This window comes from Heteronotia binoei, chromosome 1 (genome assembly GCF_032191835.1).
Source record: "Heteronotia binoei isolate CCM8104 ecotype False Entrance Well chromosome 1, APGP_CSIRO_Hbin_v1, whole genome shotgun sequence".
NCBI lineage: Eukaryota > Metazoa > Chordata > Lepidosauria > Squamata > Gekkonidae > Heteronotia > Heteronotia binoei.
In genome coordinates, this window is record NC_083223.1 from 73,676,659 (window position 1) to 73,693,159 (window position 16,501).

General features: G+C 42.8%; 1 protein-coding gene and 1 long non-coding RNA gene across 2 annotated transcripts in view; one reads left to right on the forward strand and one right to left on the reverse strand.

Annotated features, from left to right (window-relative positions):
- LOC132569693 (uncharacterized) lies at nt 1-8,169 on the reverse strand. Its single transcript, XR_009555282.1, has 4 exons — nt 7,421-8,169; nt 2,936-3,012; nt 2,256-2,323; nt 1-117 (listed from the first exon to the last, which is right to left on the reverse strand). It is a non-coding gene; the product is annotated as an uncharacterized LOC132569693 (long non-coding RNA).
- The window catches only part of MTO1 (mitochondrial tRNA translation optimization 1), a 24,008-nt gene continuing 15,413 nt past the window's right edge, over nt 7,907-16,501 (forward strand). Inside the window, exons 1-3 of the mRNA XM_060236014.1 lie at nt 7,907-8,295; nt 13,256-13,455; nt 14,523-14,640. Of these exons, the coding sequence (XP_060091997.1) occupies nt 8,070-8,295; nt 13,256-13,455; nt 14,523-14,640 (544 nt within the window). The 5' untranslated portion in view covers nt 7,907-8,069. The remainder of the gene's footprint in view (nt 8,296-13,255; nt 13,456-14,522; nt 14,641-16,501) is intronic.

Consider the following 16,501-nt stretch of genomic DNA (forward strand, 5'->3'; position numbering starts at 1 on the left):
TGAACAAGAGATCAATCTTTATTTTGAAAACAATTCTAAGTGTGGGGTCTCCACCGAAATAGTTTGGGATGCAATGAAAGCTGTTCTACGGGGCAAGTGCATTTCTTTGCACTCGGCCTACAGGAAAAGAAAACTGGAGCTTAGACAACTTTTATTGGACAACATTAAATTATTAGAACAAAAACATAAACAAACTGTTCAAAAAAGATTTATCACAAACTCATGCTAGAGAGGAAAAAGCTAGATCTAATGGAATCCTCTACCATCAAGAAGAACCTTCTTTTCTTAAAACAGAGGTATTGGTATAATCACCCTCGCTCACTGAAATTACTGTCTTGGAAACTCAGAAAAGAATTAGGGGAGAGACAAATTAATATCATCACTGATCACTTAGGTAAAAGGCATTCTTCTAATAAAAAAGTTCTCGACACCCTCCACAAATATTTTCAAAAGCTGTACACTTCAACTAATCCTTCTCCTTTTTCAATAGACCACTTTTTACAGAGCGAAACATTCTTAGTCACCTATCTCATGACCATTGACATTTTTTAGACTCTCCTATCTCTGCCATAGAAGACTGACGCTATTAAATCTTCCAAACTTAATAAAACTCTGGGCAGGGATGGTTTACCCTCAGAGTTCTACAAAAAATTTGGCCCATCCCTAATCCCCCATTTTACCTCAATTTGCAATCTAGTGATGGAGACTGGTTGTATGCCCCCTTCATGGTCTCAGGCGAAGATAATCCTTATACCCAAAAGAGACAAGGATCCTTCAAACACCAAATCTTATCGCCCTATCTCTTTACTTAACAATGGTTATAAGTTATTTATGTCCATTCTGACAGCCAGACTGAATAAAATTATAGGTTTTTACATTCATATCAACCAATCAGGATGCATTCCAAATTGAGATATTACAGACAATATGAGACAAACAATCAACTTAATACAGTATTGCGCCTTTCAAAAATATGAATCTTGTATTCTGGCCCTAGATATTGAAAAGGCCTTTGACAGTGTAGAGCCTCTTTTTCTCCACAAAGTTCTGTATCACATGGGCTTTGGCCCAAAATTTATGAAGGTCATCGATTCCCTTTACCTAGGTCCATCTGCCTTTCTACAAATTAACGGCCAACAGTCTTCTACATTTAAGCTGGAAAGAGGGACACGTCAAGGTTGCCCCCTCTCGCCAATACTATTTGCATTGGCTATTGAACCGTTCGCAAATTTGATTTGACTTTCTCCTGAGATTCCAGGCGTGTCAGTTCAAGGCTTCACTTTTAAAATCAGTTTATTTGCTGATGACATTGTTTTATACATTTCAAATCCTCTGCAATCCTTGGACGTTATCTCCACTTTTTTGGATAATTTTGGTAAACTTTCTGGTCTTCGGGTTAACAATTCTAAATCTATTCTTTACCCAATTAATATCCTTCCCAACTCTAAAAAGGAAATAAACACCAAGTATCCCTTCCACTGGGTCACTGAAAATTGGCCATATTTAGGGCTAAAAATTCCTTTAAACCTTTCTGGCTTACTAAACACGAACTATACTGCCACCTTATCAGACATCTCTACTACTCTAAAACAGTGGGACAAATTGCAACTGTCTTGGATGGAAAGAATCCAAACGATCAAAATCTTTTATTTTTCCACGAATTTTATATTTATTCCGGGCCCTTCCCATTGAGATACCCCAAAAGGTGCTTAACTCTTGGCAACAAGTTTTGACCTCTTTCATTTGGAAATACAAAAAAGCCAGAATTAAAATAACAACTATCTGCCGATCAAGAGCAAAAGAAGGCCTGGGGGTTCCTGATATTACTCGATACTATAAAGCTACTATCCTTTCTCAAATGACCAAAATTCTATACCAACGCCCTCCTCCAGCATGGAAACTTATAGAAGAGGCCCACTTTACTCCCCCCAAATACTATGAGCTATTATGGCTCAAGAGACCAGATCGTCCTTTATGGCATTTTGTAAACCCATTTCTCAGGGCACTTCTTCCTATATGGGATTAGGAGCATTCCTATCTAGCACCAGGTTTTTCTATCATTTCTTCTTTTATTGGTCAAAAATGGTTCCCCCCGGCCCAACCACCTTCTTCTTTCAAAACTTGGCGAGACTCTTCAAGAGTCTTCTTTTTTGATCTTCTCTCTTCTTCTAAACAAATTCTATCCAAAGATAAATTAGATCAAAAATTATTAACTCCATCGCCTTGGTTTCAATACTTTCAAATTAGACACTTACTTCAAGACACCAAGTTGAAAGTGTCACTTTCCCGCCCAGTGACGAACTTCGAATACTTGATCCTTCACCTGCAGGATAGTGAGATGACAAAAGGTCTTATTTCACGAATATATCTTATTCTTCTAACTAAACTGGAATCCTCTCTACCTCCTTACACGACCATGTGGCATAGGGACTGCAAGATTACACTTTCTCCAAATCAGTGGGACTCTATTTGGGCCAGCAAGATATTACACTCCAGCATAATAAATATATCACAACAGAACTTTAAATTAATAGCTTGTTGGTACCTTACCCCTACTCAACTTTCGCATATGATCACTTCGAACTCCCCTGACTGTTGGAGAAATTGTGGTCTCAAAGCCTCATACATTCATTGTTGGTGGGATTGCCCCAAAGTAAGACCCTTTTGGACCTTAATCTGTACTCACTTTTCAAATTTATTGGGTATTATAATTCCTGATGACCCTACTGTGTTACTTCTTAACCATTGGCCCGGAGTAAAACTGTCACCCTCGAAAAGATCTCTAATTGCTAAACTTTTAACGGCTGCAAAAACAATGGTAGCTCAATCTTGGAAAAACCCTAATAAATTGTCCCTCGACACCTGGCTCCTGAAAATTTGGGGGCATATAGCAATGGACAAAATCCAGGCAGCACTAGATATTAATGATCCTTACCAGGCTTACTCCAGGTATATAGCGACTTGGCTCCCCATCTTGGAAAAAATTGATAGCGATCCATTTTATATTAACTCCTATAACAAGAGCAAATTGTATAAAGACTTTTTGTGGTTATAACTTTATTTTAGTGCATTCAACTGTGCAATCCATGTACTAGTCCATTCCACTTATCCTTTTTAGTTTTGTCATGTATTCTTTTTGGTTATGAAATTTTATTTATATTGTCTGAATAGTATTCGTTATTTTGTTACAATTAATGTTTGCCATTGTATTGGCTGTTTTTATCAGCTCACATGTAACCTTTGCATTTACGTATGTCATGTATATTATGAATTTGCTTCAATAAAACCATTTAAACATTAAAAAAAATAATTTGCTGTACTGAAAACAATAATAAAACTAGTAGTAAACAGAGGTTTTTTAGAACATCACCCTTTGTACCACTTAGCCAAAACAATTCAACTCACTAAAACAAAAACAATTCACTATAGCCAGTCTTCTACCAATGATAATTCAATTGAAATCCAAGTCACTGCAGGATCATCCGACTGCTTCAAGGTATAAATTTGTAATCCAGGGCTGAAGCCCTATTTGTAATCCACAGGTGAGATGCAAAATTAAAAATTAAATAGCCCAAGGGAAAAAAAATAAAAAAACACAAGTTGGACCAGATACTCCCAAAAAGGAAAAAAAATAATAGCAAAAGTAAGGAAGACTCCAAATTTGATGAGTAGAAAGAGGAAAAGTAGAAAAATATATCCAAAGCCAAAAATATTCAAACCATATCCAAAGTATTCAAGCCATGGGAAAAAATAAAGGCAAAATTAAAGGGTTATATCCATAACATTCACCATCAGAAAATTATAATTTACTTTAGAAATTGGCCCAAGTATTCTTCCTTCAACCAAGTCATGTTATGTTTTATAATCCAGTATACAATGCCCACTAGGATTCAAGAATCTGCTTTGTTCAGAGCACTGCAGCCTAAACTTCAGATTATTTCTTAAGCCAACTGTCCTTCACATCCATATATGCTTGCAAACAACTTTCCCAAAATCAGATCTTTTCCCAGAAAAAAGTTGAGACAAATCAGTCAAGTTCAGCTAGGCTTGCCAATCCCCAGGTCCCAGTGGGAGTTCTTCCGCTTTCCCAGGCTCCTTCCTGCCCCCAGCCAGCTGGCTGGCGGGGGGAAGCCCCGCCTCTAGAGGGCCTTTGCACTTCCGGAGGCTTCAGTCTCCGATTGAAAGGCTTCCTCTTCGGATGTTATGTCTGTGTTACTTTGAAGAAGTTGGCAGCAACTCATGAGTAGAGAGGCCAATCCCCTGCTTCAGACTCGCCAGAAACGGGGTGGGGGAGGGAGGGAAATGTCTGCTGAGCACTTCATTATTCCCTATGTGGAGATCGATTCTCATAGGGTATAATGGGGAATTGATCTGGAGGTTTCAGGGGCTCTGGGGGAGCTGTTTTTAGAGGTAGAGGCACCAAATTTTCAGTATAGTATCTAGTGCCTCTCCCCAAAGTATCCCCCAAGTTTCAAAACATTTGGACCAGGGGGTCCAATTCTATGAGCCCCAAAAGAAGGTGCCCCTATCCTTCATTATTTCCTATAGAAGGAAGACATTTTAAAAGGTGTGCTATCTCTTTAAATGTGATGGCCAGAACTCTCTTGGAGTTCAATTATGCTTGTCAGCTAGAATGCTTGTCAGCTAGAAAATAAAGCTATGCCTCAAGAAACAGCAAAAAGAGAGTAAACTCACAATCATAGTAGTGAAGATGCAGCTTGTCAGCTAGAATGCAGAGTTGCTTGAATCAAAGCAGGGAATAGTAAAGTCCGGCAGTCGACCCTTGAGCCATTTAAAAATGGCAATCGGGACTGTGATGTTTGGAGCGAGCTGGGATCAGGGGGCAGTTGCCTCTGCTGTCACCCCCACTCGACCTCCCTACCTTCCACGACCATTCCTGGGTTCCAGAGTCGAGTCACCCCTCGTGGGGAACCCCTCACCAGTCCGATGTAGAAGTGGCTCTGGACACGCCGGTCCAAGCCGCTCCTACAAGCGCGTTGCCGAAACTGGAAGCCCGGGATATGCTCTTTCTTCTGGTTAGTTAACAACCATAAGTATGGCCAAATGAAAATAAGTATATATTCAGCATGTTGGTTACATGTCATATTTCAGAGAAAAGATAAAGCAAGAGAATCTTTCTGATGACTCAACATCTAGCTCACTGTTTTACAATAATGGTTAAAATATAAAATGTTAATATAGTTGCCATCATTGCTCTTGGAGACAATGATGTTTTGACAAGGCTATTATAATTCATTAGCTGCGTATTGAGCAGAAATTCACTACGAGAATCATATTTTTCCTTTCAAGGAACTTCCATGCTAGGAAAAGGAGAGTATTTGTATATCCATGCACTGTATTTTGCTGCAAGCAAAAACCCCTAATCCTACATGCCTGCATCTTCTACACCTTCTGCACATCTCCATTGGCTCTCATTTTGTAGGGCAAAAGCTGTGAACAGGAAAAGCTTTCTCTTCCCTGAAAACTTGCTGAGCAGCTTCCTCTATGACCACTGTGTGACAGCTTCTGACTCACATCTGCAACATAGGAATTATATAAAGGAACTGAAAGGATTTCCAAGGCAAAGCATGCTGAGTACTGGATAACATTCAAAGGGGGGCAAGGAGAAGCTGGAAAAGGACTCTACAGATATATCTGTAGTACTGTGATGTGTCTGAAACAGCATTCATAGTCACTGATGAATTAGATGCTAGCAAATAAACCACTGACCTCCAAGACCCAGTTCATACCCGGAGGACAGTGGTGGACTGGCCAGGGTGTCAGCTTGCCTGATGGCAAGTGAGCCCCTGATGAAGTGAGCCCCCTTAAACATTAGACAATATGTTAAAAATGTTAATGACCTTTTAGTAGCTTGAAAATATAATAGAAGTTTCAGTATCTTTACTGTAATGCAACTAAAATTTACATTGTATTTAGGGTTGCCAGCCTCCAGGTGGGGCCTGGGGATCTCCCACTTTTACAACTGATCTCCAGCTGGTAGAGATCAACTCCTATGGAGAAAATGCAATCTGTATTTACATTTAGTATCTACTGCATACTGCCAGTAATATGTACAATCATATATACACACACACACAGGGCTTTTTTGGTAGAAAAAGCCCAGCAGGAACTCATTTGCATATTAGGCCACATACCCCTGATGTCACCATTGTTTCACATAGGTCTTTTTGTAGAAAAAGCCTGGCAGGAATTCATTTACATATTAGGTCACACTCCCTGACACCAGGCCAGCCGGAACTGTGTTCCTGCTCAAAAAAAGCCATTATATACACACACACACACACCCCAAAAGTTTTAATTGTACCTTTTTTCCACTTATGTATTTTTTGAAAATTTTATTTCTTTAAAGAAAATGATAGCCTTATAGCTGTGGGTGGGCCCCCTATGTCTCCTGGCAACCAATATTTTTAGACCCAGTCTGCCACTGCTGTAGGAAAATGAGGGGGAAATGAGGTGGTTGAACCTTTACGTAGTGGAATGGACTCAACCATTTCAGACTGCAGATGGTAAATTCCAGATGTGAAAGTTTCTTAACATAAAAAGATCAACACAGAAAAAGTTGCCACTGAAATGAGAAAGGTTCTATTACCCTCTTATTCCTTGCTTTGTTCATTATGTATTTGAAAAGTTTTAGAGACAGGAGAAGCCATGCTAGCCAACTGTTACAAAAATAAGGGGCCATTAGACTACTCTTTAAAGAGTAACATGATTTTATTCACACATAAGGGTTAATGGACTAGAGGCTTTGTATTCACAATAGGGTCTCCATATGTAGTAGTATTATTTATTCTTCCACTTTAGGTCTCTTGCCATGTTACTCACTTACATGTATGAACCAAGCCTAAGAAATCACAGCTGGATCTGTCTGAGGCAGTGATGCTCTGTATTCTTGATGCCTTTGGGGGGGGCAACAGTGGGCTTCTAGTGTCTTTGCCCCACTGATGGACCTTCTGATGGTGCCTGGTTTTGTTTTTTGGCCACTGTTTGACACAGAGTATTGGACTGGATGAGCCATTGGCCTGATCCAACATGGCTTCTTATGTTAACATGGCGTTTGCAGGTAAGGATTTAGTTGTGCATCTTGTATGCACGTAGCATCACATTTAAACTGCAGTTCTATGTGCATTACAGCTAACTATACATGTAGTAAGAACAAAGTTCGTGTCCATTTGGTGGCACCGTTAAGACCAACAAAGTTTTATTCAAAGTATAAGTTTTCATGCACACATATACTTCTTAAGATACACTGAACTAGAAATTACCCGTTCATACATATAGGTAGAGGATGAGCAGCGAATTAGCATGCAGCATAATGAAGACTAGGATGCGGGAAACTCAAGTCCCACTCCCAAGGAAGCTTGCTGGGTGACCTTGGGCAAGTTACGCACTCGCAACCTACCTCCCAGAGTTGTAAAGATAAAATGGAGGGCAATGTAAGCCAATTCGGGGGAGAAAGGCAGGGTATAAATTACGTTAAAATGAATAAACAAACATCGGCATGTCAGCGGATTGCCCGTCTGGCGTCTTCCTCTCTATCTACAAACTTCACTGAATGTGCAGAGCGGAACTTCGAAGGCCGCGAAGGGGAACACAAACTGCTGAGCGAGAGAAGACGATGACCTTAAGTTTCACGCAGAAACGTCCGTTTCAAAAAAATTCCCCCTCAAACAACAAATGTCTCAGGAACTGGAACAAGCAGCTTCCCTCCAGCGAACCCCGCAGCAATAAGGCGCGGGGAAACCCTGGGAGCATTGCCCCGCCCGTCCGCCCTCCCTCGACGCTCGGTTTTTCCAAGCCATAATTCATTTCTCACCACGCCCCTGAGTGAATGCGCATGCGAGGGAGGGCTTCCCGTTCTGAAGTTCCATCAATCACCCAGTCGCCAGGAGCACGTCACAAGCAAGATGGCGGCGCTCGCAGCGTGTGCTGGGTTGGAGACCGGCGGTGCTTTCGAGCCCTGAGTTGGGCCACCGGGTTCCTGCGTCCCTTAGCGGGGCTCGGGGGTGGACGTCGCTGCTCTTTCTGTTCTGCTTCCCGCGCAGACACGCATGTTGTCCCTGGGTGGCGGCGCGCGCCGGGTTGCGGCGACTTTGATCCCCCAGACGTGGCTCCCGTGTGCAAGGAACGACACAGCCTCGGCAGCTCGTGACCTCAGCGTTTCGAGATATGACGTTATCGTCATCGGGGGTGGCCATGCGGGCACAGAGGCAGCTTCGGCGGCAGCCCGGCTAAAAGCTCAGACTTTGCTTCTCACGCATAAGATAGATACCATAGGTAAATAAGAACGAGAAGAAATTCGATCGGTCTTGCTGAGTTAAATCCTAGTTACTTTGAAGTAACGTGCACAACAGATGCGTGTTGCGAACTTACCCCCACCCTCCGGGGAGCAAGTATGGATTTACCTAGACAACATGATAGGTTTGGAACGATCTCAAGGTATGCCCCTCAGGATGTCTTTATATCCTGCCCTATCCCGGAAATAGCCTTAGGGTGGCTCACAGCAGTGATATTTTTAAAAGCTACGTTAAACTAATCAAGCAAGATGGCCCCCAAAAAATCCCCACCAAAACTCCAGGGCGATCCTTAATGCCTTTGGCAGGATGATTAATCTGATTATGTATTTCTTGTTGATGCTCGCTGCATAGTGAGTGCAGTGACTGAAGACGTAGAGATTAAGTCTAGCACACAGTAGCTGTTAAACTAGCTATGTACATTTATTTACAGAATATATCTCAGACTGACAAAATGCTCCGCACACTTTCACCATCCAAACTCCCAACACATATCAAGGTACTTGTGTACATTTATACAAGTTACAAGGCCAGTGCTGAGTCATGCTGACTCTACCTTGGCTGATGCAACCTGGCACTCTGCCACGTTGCCCCCTCCAGCCAGATGATCTACTGTCACTTTAGCTGTCAGCTGTAATCTGGATACTGTCGCATGTATCAACATTTCTTTGGACAGGAGAAGCCAAGGTGGATTGGACGTCCAATGCCTCAGCCAAAGGCCTGGTGGAATGCTGTTAACTGTAAAGTGCCACAGGGCCTTGCTCTCACATGGGAGCTTGTTCCACCCAGGTGCAAAAAGCCCTGGCCCTGGTGTCTTTCAGGCCAAGGGCTACTAGTAGGTTTTGATCAGCAGAGCATAAGGCTCTCCGGAGCACACATTGAGAGAAACAGTCTCATAATATGCTTTAAAGGCAACCCAGCTAGGAGTCCAGACTTTGCTTCTAGCATCAGTTTAATGTAGGATTTTTTTTCCCTCCCTCTCTTGATAGTTCTGGTAATTGGGGCGTCTCATGAAATTGAAAGACAAATTCAGGACAGTCATGTCTGTTGATCAAAGAGTTAACTGTGGAATTCTCTGAGCACATGCATGTGTGTTAAATACCCTCAAGTCGCCTCCAACTTATGGTGACCCTATGAATTAATGACCTTGAAAACACCCTGTCATCAACAGCCTTGCTCAGGTCTTGCAAACTGAAGGCCGCAACTTCCTTTATTGAGACCGTCTGTCTCACCTTGGGTCTTCCTCTGTTCCTGCTGCTTTCTAGTTTTCCTAGCATTGTTGTCTTTTCCAGTGAGTCTTGTCTTCTGATAATGTGACCAAAGTACAATAGCTTCAGTTTAATCATTTTAACTTCTAGGAAGAGTTCAGGGTTGATTTGATCTAGGGCCCACTTATTTGTGGTAGGATGGATAAAATGTATGTGATCATATGATATGGATATCCATATGGCTTTAAAAAAAATCTTGGCCAGATGCTGAAGGTTCCTTGTCTTTGGCTTTCTGTATTAGAAGCTGCAATCAGTTCTCCACAACCTGATTGTAACCTTAGAGATTTGTAGACTTCTTTCCTCTACATTAAGCTTTATTAATTGAAAAAGACTTTTGGTAGAGGCTGTTCTAGCTACTAGACTGGTGTGGAACTTCCATTTCCAACGTGTGTGTGCGTTGAGGGAAGAGGTAGACTAAATACTGGCAAAGATAAGTAAGAGATTAACTAATTTCAGACCACAAAGTTCACAAGCTACCTTCTGTGGTTTAAACCTCAGCTCCACACACCGCAGGGAATGTGGGTGTGGTGTCTTTCCTTGATGCATAACATGAGAAATTGTCTTTATACTAAATGTTTACTTTGCAGCATGAAATACCTGAGGGAGCTGACAGGTAGACAACTGACTGTGGTGTAAGATACTAACAGGTTCCTTATGAAGATGGACTGAAAATATTTTTTCTCAGATTCAGATATAGTGCATGCCCAATTTAATGTTTAAATTTCAAACACTGATAAAATGTGACCGGAGAATCATATTGATAGGTGAGTTTCTCATCTAAGGCTGCTCCATCTAAATCTTTACAAGTAAGCAGAATCGCAAAATCAGTTTTTTCAAAGAGACATGCTTAAAATGTTGGGAGTAACAGAACAATCCGACATGGTCAACTCTGAATTCTATTAAGGTCTATTCAATGGAGTTTACTCCTAGGAAAGTGTTGTTAGGATTATACTGCTAGTGGCACATGAAATAGAGCCAGTTTGAGAGTCAGTTTGGTATAGTTGTTAAGTGTGTGGACTCATCTGGGAGAACTGACTTTGATTCCCCGTTCTTCCACTTGCAGCTGCTGGAATGTCCTTGGGTCAGCCATAGCTTTCACAAGAGTTGTCTTTGAAAGAGCAGCTTCTGAGAGAGCTCTCAGGGGGAAAGTTAAAGGAGATTGTAGGCTGCTCTGAGATGCTGAGATTCAGAGTGAAGGGCAGAGTATAAATTCAATATCATCATCAGTGCTGAACACTAGAAATCTAGCCTTGACCCTTGCTTGGATGGCCTGTTGCAAACCTTTCAGCCTAACCTAACATAAAATTTCAATGGTAACCTGTATAAAATTGTATATATGTTTGTCTTTAATAATAACAGTACATCAGCGCTGGTTTTCCTTGTTATTTCAACGAATATGGAGTGCATTCCTGTTGAAACTTCTGAACATCTTGGCAGCATTTGATACCATTACCCAAACTGTAATGCACTCTACATAGATAGATCCAAATAGGCAGCCGTGTTGGTCTGAAGTAGTGGAACAAAATAGGAGTCAATTGCACCTTTAAGACCAACTTAGTTTTATTCAGAACGTAAGCTTTCGTGTGCATGTACACTTCTTCAGACGAGGAATGAGGTACAGTAAGCAGAGCCACATATAGCTGGTGGGGTTTGGAATGCCTGGTGGTACAAAGTTAAAAACCAATAGCAGAATAGTAAAATTAACAAATTCAGAAAACCTTTGATCTGGGTTGCATTAGAGTGGGAAACCATAAACAAGGGATATTGACTGTTTATCTCATTACATATACTAAACCCATCTTCCACTATATTTTAATGTATTTTTTCCTAATAGCAAAGCAGAATGATGTATATATTTATGTTACATGTTAAAAGGTAAATTAGTTGGACAGGAAAAACTTCTGGGAAAGAAATGCCTTCTTTTTGATCCAGGTTTATTAGCAATAGAATAATTAACAAACAGGCATTCTCACATTCTGACATGTTACTGTTTTATGATTTCCCACTCCAATGCAACCCAGATCAAAGGTTTTCAGAATTTGTTAGTTTTACTATTCTGCTACTGGTTTTTAACTTTGTACCACTTGGCATTCCAAACCCCACCAGCTATATGTGGCTCTGCTTACTGTACCTCATTCCTCGTCTGAAGAGGTGTGCATGCACACAAAAGCTTATGTTCTGAATAAAACTAAGTTGGTCTTAAAGGTGCAATTGACTCCTATTTTGCACTGTAAATAGGGCTGCCTTTGAAACAGGTCCAGAAACTTCAGCGTGGGATACAGGAATTGTGTGACTGGCACAGAAAGACCTACTCTGGCTGCCAGTTTGTTTCCAGACACAATTCAAGGTGCTGCTTCTTACCTTAAGATCCCAAATGGCTTTGGGCCCAGGGTACTTGAAGGACTGCTTACTCCCATATTGTCCAACCCACCAACTGAGATCTGTCTCTCAAACCTACTTTCTGTGCCCCCAATTTCATACGTAAAGCAAGTGGCAATTAGAGACAGGGCTTTTTCAATTGTGGCGCCTGGCCTATGGAATGTCCTTCCTCTTGAGGCTCATGGGGTCCCTATACTACTTTCTTTTAGGTGCCTGCCAAAAGGTTTCTGTTTACCCAAACTTTTAATTAAAAGGTTGGTCTTTTAACACCATTTTTATGGTGTGTTTTCAGTCTGAGCATTGTTGCTGCTTTATCATTTATGTGTAATGTTCTGGGTGTTGTTTTTTTTTTAAATCTGGGTTTTAATTAACTTTTAAAGTTTTATGCTTGAATTATATTTTAATTTGTAAACCACCTTAGCCAAGTTCCACTGAAAAGGTGGCATAAAAGTTTTTTGAATAAATAACATAATGAAAAAGAGAGAATTATATGCTCAGTGGTTTCAGTTCTAAATCTTTATATGGTTCTCAGTGTAATTTTGACAGTTTTTCTAGCTCAGGTAGAAGTTGAACCAGAGCTCAGCCATATTGAGGAGTTTGCAATAGAATCCAGCTTTGGCAAATATCAAGGGTGGTGATTTTGTACATTGAAGCACTTTGATGAGCCATAACTAATATAGGTGTTTCATTCTACATCCACAATATCAGTGTTTGAGTTTATTGTGCTTACAGTATAATCCTCCTGTGCAAAATTCATAGGATTGCACTGTTAGACACTTTTAGGTTCATGTTCTGACACTCCAAGCTTGTGTTTTGTACATGCATAACCTGACCAATTTCTGAGATTTACCGTAAGGTTTTTCTAATGAAGCTGGTTGCAATGCTAAGATTAAGTGTTGGGAAGTCATCTGATTAACAAACCTTTTAACCATACTTGAGATTAGAAAATATCTAGTATCATTTTATGCTTAATAATAAGAAGACATTTGAATTAAGACAAACCAGAAAGTATCTAATTTCTTCTTGTTGGGTTCTTGTTTTTTAGTGTGTTTCCCATCTCAATGCATTTAATTTATTTTACTGAACAGTGGATAAATTGCAAAAAGGGAATGTTGGTAACAGATCATAAACCTACTAGCATTAGATGCTATAAACCAGGTCCCTAGTCCATCATGTAATTTATGTTGTGTCAGATTGGGGCAGTAGAGGGAGGTGGAACTAAAGTGTAGACTTCTAATCTGTTCTCCTGTTATTTCCTGACACTAGAAGTTCACTCTCTTTTTTTTAACCATCTAGGACAAATGTCATGCAATCCTTCCTTTGGTGGAATTGGGAAAGGTCATCTGGTGAGGGAAGTGGATGCACTGGATGGACTCTGTGCTCGAATCTGTGATCAGTCTGGAGTGCATTATAAAGTACTAAACAAGCGCAAGGGACCCGCTGTCTGGGGTCTCCGAGCTCAGATAGACAGAAAGCTCTACAAAGAGAACATGCAGGTGAGAATGTGGAGAGGAACGGGGGAAGGGGGCAGTGTGGATAGACTCATGAGCTGTAAGGTGGGGTAAACAGGTGAACAAAAGGACCCCAAAGGGCAGAAAATGTGGACTCCACATGTATTAAAATAGATGTTTCCTATCCTTATCATTTGGAGGCACCTTAGATTGTCTTCTGATTCACACATGGAATGTGACTAACATTTGGGTTCTTCCAATAATAGCATGTGTTTGTTTTTTAAATGTATAAATTGCTGCCAACAGCAGTTTTCCAAAGTACTGTACAAAACATTAAAATGAAGAGACTTGATTGGAAAAATTTATTCATGGCTTTTATACTTAAAGGGGGGCAGGGAAAAGATTTATGATTATTTTGGAAAAATGGGATTGGGTGGGAGCCGAGATAATAGAACTGAACAGAGTATCAGTAACCTTAAATACAAAGTTCCACAAGCTTCATTTTCAGGGTGCTGCCTGACATCTAAACTGGTCCTGGTTTGACACTGTATGACAGAAACCCTTAGATTCTCTCTTGATCTGTGAATAAATAATTCATTTGAGGTAGATGGGTATTGTTAAAGAAATGGGTCCTCAAACCCCAAAATAAAATACTGTAAAATATGTTGCAGGGACCAGAGGCAGGGGCATTACTTACTCTTTTTGACTGAGGAAATTTGCAATTTTAGTGAGGAAACTGACAAAATGTGGCCTAGATTAAGGAAATGTCCGTAGAATTGCTGAAGAGAACTATCAGTAATGTTCATATTTTGAACAGTAGAGGAAACTTTCTTTTACATGTCTTCTATTTTTGTGATGTAGAGAAAATTTGCTTTCAAATTACAGCTTAAATATAGCTGGCTGCTTTGCATTCCGGTAGATTATTAAATTCAAATGTTTGTACCAGTTGACTTTGCATTGGAGGAATGTGAGGTGGATTTTCACCACAGAGCCTGCATAAAGTTAGGAGATGTCCCTGAGAGAAAAGGCATTTTGTTTGTTTGCTCAGAATTCCTTGAAAAGTCCTGTCAATGTGTTTGCACCGTCTCTTAATATTTCTCTTTTCCAAGTAGAAAGAAATTCTGCAGACCCCTTGTCTGACAGTGTGTGAGGCATCGGTGGAAGATCTTCTGCTAATGGAACCAGAAGCTGGGCATCCTGGGAAATGCCGTGTCAGTGGAGTCATTCTTGGTTAGTATGTCACGGCTGGGGCCGGGTCAGGCAAAGTCCAGAGGCAGTCCGAGGTCTTTAGCCAGTAAGCAGGAGGGTCCGAGGCGCCAAATCCGAATCACTGTAGAAGTATCGCAGGTCTGAGGTCCAGAAGCCGAGGTCAGGGAGTCCAGAAGTCCAAAGCCAAAGTCAGGGAGTCAGGAACCAAAGTCAAGCCGGAGTGGATGCTAGAATGTCAGGGAGATGACTAGTTGCTTCCACAAAGCTTCCTCCCAAAGCCCACAGCTATATAGCCCTCTGCTGGCTGTTGCCCGTTTGGGCTAATTGCTGGCTCAGGGAGGCAGCCAGGATCCTGTTACCACTCAAGCATCCTTGCTCTTAGAAGGGCCAGAATCCTCTCAGAACTCAGGGCTCAGGGAGCGTCTTGCTTGTGAGCGTGCCGCCCTCCTCCGATCCCTGAGGTCCTGCCGGAGGCGGTCACGCACACGAGCCACCCGAGAGGGCGAGGCAGGGGGGCTGGGATCTTCTCCAGCAGGAGGCAGGGGCACTGGTGCAGGTGGCAGGGGCACAGTTTCCTCATCAGACTCAACTTCCTCTGAAGGGTCCCCAGCACCCATGACACTATCCCCCCCCCCAGGGCCCCCCTCCGTCGAGGGACCTGGAAGGTCGGGGTGGTCGTTGTGGAACTGGTGCACCAAGTCCGGGGCATGAAGATTGTCCTCGGGCTCCCAAGACCGGTCTTCTGGGCCGTATCCCTCCCAGTCCACCAGGTACTGGAGGCCTCCACGATGGTACCGGGAGTCCAGGATCTGGCGCACCTCATATTCTTCCTCGTCATCCACCAACACTGGTGGTGGCGGCGGTGGGGAAGGAGTCCGAGCTGGGTCAGGGGGTGCAGCCGGAACAAGGAGGGAGCGATGAAACACGGGGTGAATGCGGAGGTGGGGTGGCAACTGGAGCCTGAAGGCGACGGGGTTTATTTGTTCAACGACGGGGTAGGGTCCAATGAACCGTGCATCCAGCTTGTGAGACCGACCAGGCCGGCGCAGGTAGCGAATTGAGAGCCACACCTGATCCCCCGGCTGCACTGGAGGGCCTTCTTGCCTCTTTCGGTCCGCAGCCCGTTTATATGCCTCCTTGGCTTGCTGTAGCTGCTCTCGGAGCAAGTCTTGGCTGGCACGGAGTTCTTGCAGGTAGGCATCGACGGCGGGGACATTCGTGGGTGGTAGGATCGCTGGGAAGAACCGAGGGTGGTACCCGTAGGTTGCAGCAAACGGGGTCATTTGGGTGGATGAATGGACCGCGTTGTTGTATGCAAACTCCGCTAGGGGCAATAGAGTGGTCCAGTCATCCTGCTGGTAACAGGTGTAACAGCGGAGATATTGCTCTAGCGTGGCATTGGTGCGCTCTGTCTGGCCATCTGTCTGTGGGTGGTAGGCCGAGGACAGGTGCACTCGAGTACCCAGGCTGGAATGGAGGGCTTGCCAGAACCGAGAGGAGAACTGAGGGCCCCGATCGGAGATCAGATGGGCTGGGAGTCCATGCAGACGAAAGATGTGTTGCAGGTAAAGCTGGGCCGTCTCCTGAGCTGTGGGGAGTTTCGGGCACGGAACAAAGTGGGCCATCTTGGTAAATAGGTCGACGACCACCCAGATACAAGTCTGACCCTTGGAGCGTGGGAGTTCCGTGATGAAGTCCATCGAGATGGTATCCCAGGGTCCTGAAGATGTGGGCAAGGGCTGCAGCAACCCTGAGGGTTTGGCTGGGATGTCTTTGGCCCGTCGGCAGACGTCACAGGAGCTGACATAGCGGGCAACATCAGCGCGAACTCGTGGCCACCAGAATTCCCTTGTCAGCAAGTGGGTGGTCTTATGCTGTCCAA